Source organism: Lathyrus oleraceus, chromosome 6, assembly GCF_024323335.1.
Source record: "Lathyrus oleraceus cultivar Zhongwan6 chromosome 6, CAAS_Psat_ZW6_1.0, whole genome shotgun sequence".
NCBI lineage: Eukaryota > Viridiplantae > Streptophyta > Magnoliopsida > Fabales > Fabaceae > Lathyrus > Lathyrus oleraceus.
In genome coordinates, this window is record NC_066584.1 from 132,845,050 (window position 1) to 132,854,558 (window position 9,509).

Sequence of the window (9,509 nt, forward strand, 5' to 3'; positions counted from 1 at the left end):
TTCAGCATGCAGGAGACAGCAATGCCACGTGTTGAGCATGCAAAGGGTGGCGCCAATTGGATTGGCGCCTACCTTTAGGACTTGCACATGGTCGCCAATTTGAATGGCGCCCCCCTTAGTCAGTCCTTGAAACCAAGCATTCAGAACTAGGCTTGCATGCATGTGCCCTAGGGTGTCGCCAATTTGAATGGCGCCCCCTCCTAAATAATGTACATGGTCGCCAAATGAGGTGGAGACACCATGCAAACACAATTTTTCATGCACTCTTCCATTTGCCTATAAATTGATTCACTCCTTCACCAATTCTTTCACACCAACATTCTCACTACTTCATCTACATTTCTCACTACTTCATCTACATTACTTCTGTTACAATTTCATCTTCTACAAAATCTTCCATTTTCATCTACACTAACTCCCCAACAATATGTCTTTACTCACAATGGGCGAAGCACACAGAGGAACAGTTGCAAACATCGCAACATACGTAAGTTTTTTCTTATACTTCTTTTTATGTTTCATCTCCACCAACCCCATTTTATTTTGAAATACCGACTTAGTCATGTGTTTCATTATTTCTATTATAGGAGGTCTCAAGGTTTCGCACTAGAGTCCACGAATTTGTCCACATGGACCCGATGATTCAACCTTATGTTGAACTCGCCGGTTTTGGTCACCTTAGCAAAATTATGTCTTGGTCTATAGATAACAAATTCATTCTAGCCTTATGCGAAAGATGGAGGCCAGAGACACACACATTTTGGTTTCCAACCGGTGAGTGTACCGTGACGTTAGAAGACGTCTACATGCTTTTAGGACTACGAATAGAAGGCAAAGCCGTTAATGGTAAGACCAACTTTCCTAATTCAATTTGCATGGAGCTTTTAAACGTTGATTTGTTAGATGATAATGCTAGGGGACAAGGTATACTACTATCTCGCCTAAAGTCATATTATAATAGTTTTTATTTAGATGAGCATTCTACCGAAGAGGCTCGAATCATCAAAACTAGGTGTTACATTATGTTGTTACTAGGATCCTTTTTATTTCCCGAAGGTAGTGGTTCTAGCATGCATATTATGTACTTACCTTTACTTAGAGATATAGATAGAATAGGTAGTTATAGTTGGGGATCCGCATGTCTAGCCTATCTCTATAGTTCTTTGTGCAAAAACTGCCACAAAGATACTTCTACATTTTCTGGATGTGCTGTTTTGCTACAAGCATGGGGATGGTCAAGACTACCGTCTCTAGCACCGGTCAATAGCAACCCCTTCACTTTTCCATATGCAAAAAAGTAAGTTGTTTAAATTGCTATGTCTTTACTTCCTTCCTTACAGTTTATTACCCATAACTAATTTTTTTAAACTTTTTGGTGTAGATGGTCGGCACGCGGTATGAATTACAGCAGATGTCCGAGACACTGTATTACTCAATATCGCAACCTGTTGGATCACCTTCGACCGACAGACGTAAGCAAAATAATTACATTATTTCTTCATATTATATTGACTTTTTCTACATTCATTTAAATCCTATTGTCTTTAACATTTCAGTTCATTTGGCGTCCATACCTTAATATGGAACATGAGCATCAGATCAACCCTGAAGACGCAGCCGTATGGACAACATGCGCACCGATAATACGGTTCACAACAGTGGAGCTGCACAACACCGATCGTGTGAAGCTGCAGTTTGGTATGGTCCAGAATATCCCAGATCCCCCAGCTAGCCTAGGAGAATGGCATATGCGCAAAGTGAACGACCAATGGAACTACAACCCTTGGCAAACCTTCGCAAGATCAGAGTGTCGCAAGTGGAAGCACCGTCATGACCATGTCTTAACTGACGCAGTCATGCCAAATGAGGTAAAACCAAGTCGTACTTATATGGCTTGGTATAGATCAGTTGGATTTCAATTCATCGCTGATGATATGTACCTGTACGACCCACGCCAGACAACTTACACACAAGAAGCCTCAACATCTAACCCCCAGCAACATTCTCAGCCCGGTTACTCACAACCACCTATCCAACAAACTTTCCGTTCCACAAACACACAAACATACAACCAAAACATGCCATTCACCCAACCCCAAAACCAAGAACATCCCCCATACCACCACCAACAAATGGACCATCAACCTTCGACCGAACATCGCTTCGCACCCACACCATCACCCTACCAAAGTCGCCTTACCCAAAACACTAACCGCCCCATCACCTACCGTAGCCAACAACCCCAAACATCACAATACCAAAACATCCCACAACCATATCTCTTCCAAACACCCCAACAACCTTTCCAACCTTTCCTAGACCCATCATTGTCACCCATGTCCCCCTTCAACCGTCCTGGTCGCCCATCCATGAGTCAACCACACCCCAACTTCTCTGGCATGGGTCATGAGCTCAGCTACGCCGGTACACCATCATTGAATACTGAAGACTATGCTGAGTTGGCTGCATACCTCAACGGATCTTCTCCTGTAGGCGGTAATGACGCTCCTGGACCATCAGATGAACAAACACCGGTTCAGAATCGTCAACGTGGGTTAGGGCCAAGGGTTAGGATAGCTAGGGGATGTGGGACCGGAGGTCGGTTAGGTGATCCCGGTCATCACCATTAGGATTCATTGTGTAAAATCCAAATTTTATTAATATCAATTCGTATTATGTCAAATTTATCTTTGTGTATTCTCCAAACATTAAGTTTCTTTCATAATTCTAAAATAAACACATATCATAAAACAAAAATTTATAGGTCAAAAACCCTAATTCAAGGACTTGTTATTGTTATGTTGAAGGGCTTGAAGTTGGTCCCTTTTGGCAAAGTTCACATACACTTGTTTTGACAGAAACCCTAATTTTTGGTCAAGTTCGCAGGGACATAACTCACTCATTTTTAATTATTTTGACGTGGGACCAAGTGCATTGGAAAATTTAAGATGTCTACTTCAAATGTCATGTTGGACAAAAATTCATATTCCTAAAAGAAACACATGCAATAATACAAAACATTACGACTCAGATAACAGTTATAATGTCAAATAGTCCAAGTTCAGGTGCCCATACCTTTCTCATAATCATCAAATGATGCAAACCTTTACTCCAAATTCATTATCTTGAAAAGATATACAACTTTTATGTTGAAGGTTTTGTCATTTGAGGCTTTTATCATTCATACTAAAGGGCTTGAAGTTGGTCCCTTTTGGCAAAGTTCACATACACTTGTTTTGACAGAAACCCTAATTTTGGGTCAAGTTCGCAGGGACATAACTCACTCATTTTTAATTATTTTGAGGTGGGACCAAGTGCATTGGAAAATTTAAGATGTCTACTTCAAATGTTATGTTGGACAAAATTTCATAACTCTAAAAGAAACACATGAAATAATACAAGACATTATAGGTCATACAACAGTTGAAAAACTCAGAAGTCCAACTTCAACTGCCCATAACTTTCTCAAAAAAAATCCAAATGTTGCAAAATTTATATCCAAATTCATTGTTTTGAAAAGATCTACAACTTTCATGTTGGAAGTTTTTTCATTTGAGGCTTTTTTAAGGGAGTCGCCAATTGGATTGGCGCCCCCTCTTAAAAAATACACACAGGCGCCAATTGGATTGGCTAGGGCAGGTGCCCTAGCCAATCCAATTGGCGCCTCCTTGTAATTTTTAAGAGGGGGCGCCAATCCAATTGGCGCCTCTCTAGTAAAGGTGGGGTAGATTGGGAAATTTTTTGAAACTTGGGTTATTTTGGGAAATAATTTAAAAACTTGGGTTATATTAGTAAAAAATCCTTAATATTTGCATGGATGAGACTTAAATCAAAATAAATTATTGAACTCCCTTTTATGATGAGCCGTGATACAATACAACCAGTTAAACTAAAGTCCGTGCAAAAATTTGATGGGACTGTTCAGAAATTTTGTTTGTTAATGCGGAAAGAAAACAAAAGAGAAAAAACAAAGATGGAGAAGAATCAGGTGTTAGTGTATTATCTAATTTTGGACTTTATTCATAACAAGTTGCTTGTGCGTGCTGTACTTTTCTGTTCGAAACCCAAAAAAGCTGCTTATTATTACACTAGGAGTATCAGAAACTTGATGTCTGGTTGGAATAGTTTTTTATAAAAAAAAAGTAAATATCCAGATCTATATTGATCTAACGTTCTCATGAATTCATTTGCGGCTATTAAAAGGAAACCAAAGATATGGAATCATCTATTTGGATTGGATAAATTTTGAAGACGTGCGTTTTTAAATTGAAGTAAGTTTAATTATAGAAATATAAATATAATTTTAATATTTTTTCATACAATGAGAAAATGGAGGTATATGAAGAATAAGTTTTTTTTTTTTTTTTAATGATTAGAGTTTCAAATACGGCGGAGCGGAGTAAATATGTAAGATTAGTATTTTAACGGATAAGTCAATAAAGTCTAAGAGATGTAGTTTAAGAGTGAGTGTTGAGAAATTCAATGTCAAGAACAAAGTAATATGAGAGAATTTTTTGAAAGTCAAGAAACCTTTCGATACAAGAAGAAAGGAGAGAGAAAAGAAGAGATGACAAAGATGGTTAAAATCGGATTTTCATTCACTTTCACAAGAGCGTTATTTGTTTACAAGTGAATCACCCAACCATCTCTTATTACAAAGTTAGATAACACATCATATTTATAGACTACTAGCATATGCATCCAATGTATGAAGATTAAACCATTACATGACATACATAACTAGTTCATACATGCTGAAAGCTACACTGTACATGAATATACTTCGACTCAACAGTCTCCAAGATTCGAATTTGTCGAAATCTCCAGTCTCCGACTCTGTTGAAAAAACTTCAGTTACATCTGTAAGACCCCAATTTTGACCCTAAGATCCCTCACGCCATCTCATTACATTCATTGGCTTTGGGATCACACCTTGGCATCCTCCTTACCCCTCATTCATTGGGTTTGCATTGGGAGAGGTCACCAAGCACATTTGATTGTATCATACTTTATTTTTCATTATTTACTAACCAAAATACCAAAAATATGTCAATGTATAGTTTGTTTTTTTTATAGGTAGTGTGTGTGTGTGTTCACCTATGCTTCATCAAGCTCATATCTAGGGTTTAAGACACTCAATGCAATGAGACTAATCAAGAGATGGTTCACATTGACTCTAGACATCATATATGGATCCCCATGATCTCCATTTATCATTTTGATCAATAATTCATCAAGAGTTTGGAGTTTGTTTGCCTTGGAATACCCAATTCATCTAGGTATCTTGTGTGAGTTCTTCAACAAGTTTCCTCATTAATTGATCAAATATTTGAAGGGATACTTCATTATACATCATCTTATGCATATATAATCCTCCATGAGTCCAAGATATCAATATAATTTCAAGTTTGCAAGTTGGTTCATGGTAGTTGACCAGAGAAAGTCAACTGGTCAAAACTGGGGTTCCCTAGACCCTATCTCCTACAATTTTTGTCATATGAAAATGATTCCAAGAGAAACGTTACTCATAATGACATTACAAACAACTTTCATGTTTAAGTCAAGAGCTAATTTTGCTTTGAAAGCCATTTTGTATGGTGAAAGATTATAGGTCATTTTGTCTGAACCCTAGTTAGGAGATCAACTTCCCAAGACCATAGCTCGTTCAATTTTTATGATATGAAATCATTCAAATTCCATGATCAAATTCAAGATATCCTTTTCAAGTTTGATGTTTGGAAGAAGTTCAAATTAAACTTGCAAATACATGTGCCAAGAGGAAACATTATAGGTCATTTTGGGTCATTACCATTGAACAAGTAATTTTCCTCAACTTCTAAAATGCATAACTCCTTCATGCCAAATTCAAATAAGGTCAAATTTGTAACCAAATTTAATAGGTTTTAAATAGATACAACTTTTATGAAGGAACTTTTTCCATTTGAAGTCCATAGAAAAAGTTATTCAAGATGGAAGAAGTGAACATTTGACTTGGTACTTAGAAAATTTTCAAATATGTTTGATTTTCCAAACTTCCACCTCAAAAGTCATCATGATAAAAGTTTCAAATGGAAAAGTGTTCAACATGAAAGTTGTTCCCCTTGATCTCACCTTTCAAAAAAGTCTAAGATCATCTTATTTGGCTCAAAATTGAAGGACTTGCGTATTGGTGCAATGCATGGACCCATTTGGAAGATTCTCACCACCATTTCCCATTCCACATTGCATGGCTTCATGAATTACTTTCAGCATCACAAGTGCACATTTTTGGACCTAATCCAATCATTCTTTGGGCTTTGTACACGCCCATGCAAGCTTGCATGAGGTAATTGCTATTTTTGGATTTCAAATGGAAGTGTGTGGAAAGAATGTGATAACCCTATAAATATAAGTGCTATGAGCTCAAAAATGGGGGAACACCTTGCCCAAGCTTTGCCAAGACAACTCAAACCCCTCACTCCATAGAATTTCTTGAGGATTTCATTGAAATCGAGTTTGAATTTCACCTTCTGTTTTGAAGTTCAAACTCCGAGAATTCATTCCCCTTTCCATCTCAATTGATCATTGCAAGCAAGAGGAAGAGGAATCAAGCAAATCCAGATCAAGATCAAGCAAACTTGAAGCTACTCGAAGATGAAAATTCAGAAACTCCATCTCTTCGATTCTCTCTCAATTCTTCACTATTTTTTGTGATTTTTGGTTTGTTGAAGTCCTACCAATGTAGGCAACAAGATTGAGTTTCTTTGAGGTCAAATCGAAGCAACTCAGTTCATGATCCTCAAAATTCAAATCCCTGTATCTTTTTATATACTTAGAATTGGAGAAAGTTGAGGCCAGATTCGTGATCCTGAGCATTTTCTCTTCAAATTAGTGTCCTTGTTTTCCATTTTTCATGAAGTTTAGGTTGGACTAGTCTGGTGGTCCTCACCTGGCTCCGGTGGTGTGTTGGCAAGGTTCCAACCATCTAATCTTGGTCCAACGTTCTAATCTTGGTCATTGGTTTTGATTACCACGCGTGCGGCGCTTTGACTCAAGTCCACCAGGATAACGCGCATGTGGCCATCAAATCTGCCACCTTAATTAATGAGGGAGATCTGATGGGCCTTGTTTTTTTTTTTGTATTTTCTGATTTTTCATTTAATTGCTTTATTTTATTTAATTCATAATAATTTCATTTTTAATCCAAAAAATATGGGACTTTCACCAAAAATCTTTAAATATTTTCCTCTTTCATTTTATGAATTAAAATTATTCTTTGGATTAATTTTGATATTTTTCATGAATTAAATGTTTTTATGTATATTTTTAATTGTTTAAAAATACTTATGACTTTTCAAAAATCATGAAATTTTTTGTCTAAGGTCCTTTGAACTTGTTTGACCTAGGATAAATATCTTGGCCATTTATTTGGTGTTTTGAAGAGATTTTAGGTTTTGACCAAATAAAATTGAATATTAATGTATTTTTTAATTTGATTTTTAGTTGATTAATTGTGTAAACATTATGTTGAGCCATTTTTATGGTCTTGGGATGTTTGACTATTTGTTTGAGCCTTGGTCAAGGTTGATTTGACTTTTGTTGGATTAAAATCATTGAATTTAGGGGATTGATGAAATGTATATTTCATCTCCCAAAATGAATGAATGATTTTAATTTGATAAAATTCCTCCCATAACCAATTTGTGTTTCTCTCACTTCCCCTCCCTTTTCATCTTCATCTCTATTCTTTCCCATTCCTTTCATTGATCAATGAAGTCTCAATATCCTAAGGCTAATTGGTTCATCAATGACCTTGTGTCAGATGAACCAATACAAGTATGGATGAGATAAGTTCATCCCTTTTGATATTTTCTTTTAGTGTGTGGTGTGTTTTAGGAGTTTGGTTCATTATACCAAATCTCTAACATGCATCAACACCTAAATTTTTATTGCCCGGCCTCAGATAGTTGTGACTTCTACATAAGTCCAATTACGATTGCTTAACATAGAGCAAAATTTTGACCCTAAAGGGATAGCATTCTAGTAAGTGAGATTGTAAGTCTACCATCTTTCATGGTATTGTATGGAAACTTGGCATTTTTTCCTTCCTATGGAAGATGTCTTGGTTCAAGGATTCATGCTTGTGAATAGATGGTTGAGTGTTCTCCAAAGAATGACTTAATCAATTGAAAAGTAAAACACTACTAACATCCAATTAAGTTTGACTAACATTTGACTAACTCTTATTAATCTTGCTTTAATTTCAAGTCATTTACTTTATGCAATTTAAATTTCAGTCATTTATCATTCATTACCATTTACATTTCATTTAACTTGTTTATGTTTATGTCATTTTCACTTTACTCATTTGAGCCATATCTAGTGATTGTATATATTGTTTGGGCATTTTGATTGTGCTTGTGGTCTTAGGACCTTAAAATACTTAATAAACAATAAAAATCCTAAAAAATGTTTGGTGGACTTTTGATCTTGATATGAACTTTTGGACTTAGAACTAGGCAACATTCCCTATGCAAAAAGGACTTGGCCAATGCCAATATTTTGAGACCAAGTTATTGAGAATTGAGCCTTCATCTGATGCAAGTATTGGGATTTATTTGAGCTTATCTGCTTCATGGTCTTGATGTAAACTATTATTTTGATCTTGTGTCTAATGCTTTATTCTGAGTGGATCAAAAAGTACTTCATCTAATACTTGAGAAGACCAATAAGACTGCTAGCTGTGGGATTTGCTTGCTTGGATGTGGTCATATTTATTTGATGCCTTGATCTTCATATTGCCAATTGCTTGATGATTATTTGCTTGATTTAAAGTCCAAAGGGGAAGTGAGTTTTCTATATGACATTCTTGTCTGTTGGATTGCATCCCATTGGTCAGATCTTTTCAACTCTTAAATTTTAATTTCATGCTTAGGATTAATCTCTTCATCTCCTCCCACTTCTTAAATTTCAAAATCTCTCCCCCTTTTCAAAAACTTTCTTTGCTTGTGATTTCAAACATAGACCTCATTTTAAATAACTTTGGCCATATGCCAATGAATTTTCAAACTCTTTCTTAAATCAAACCTGTAAATAAATCTAATCATATTGACTTGAAATTTTAAAATACAAAAAGAAATAACCCTCATTCAAACTTTTGGGCCCTTTGTGCCTCTTTCCACTTAAATTTTGTTAAAAGCAACTCACTCATTTTGAAATTGATACCACGAACTACGAGCTTTTGATCCCTCATTTTTATGTTGGTACGTAGGCACAAGTTTGAAGGTCTTGTCAAACACAAAATATAATCAATGAATTCTTTTCTCATCCCCACACTCTATCTTCTCAAACATCTTTTATGCCAAAAACACATACACACATAAAAAAATGGCTCCCTAGGAATACCTAGGACACTTTGGGTGCTAACACCTTCCCTCTATGTAAGCAACCCCCTTACCTGTAATCTCTGGCATTTTATTAGTTTTGATTTGAAAACTTATTATCTTTGGGGTTTGTTCGTACTTTTCCCT

General features: G+C 36.1%; 1 protein-coding gene across 1 annotated transcript; it reads left to right on the forward strand.

Annotated features, from left to right (window-relative positions):
• Positions 1-252: 252 nt before the first annotated feature.
• LOC127093555 (protein MAIN-LIKE 2-like) lies at positions 253-2,683 on the forward strand. Its single transcript, XM_051032500.1, has 4 exons — positions 253-487; positions 588-1,297; positions 1,382-1,472; positions 1,557-2,683. Exons 1-4 carry the CDS (start codon positions 428-430, stop codon positions 2,628-2,630), a joined length of 1,935 nt encoding a protein of 644 aa, XP_050888457.1. The 5' UTR covers positions 253-427; the 3' UTR covers positions 2,631-2,683.
• Positions 2,684-9,509: the final 6,826 nt, after the last annotated feature.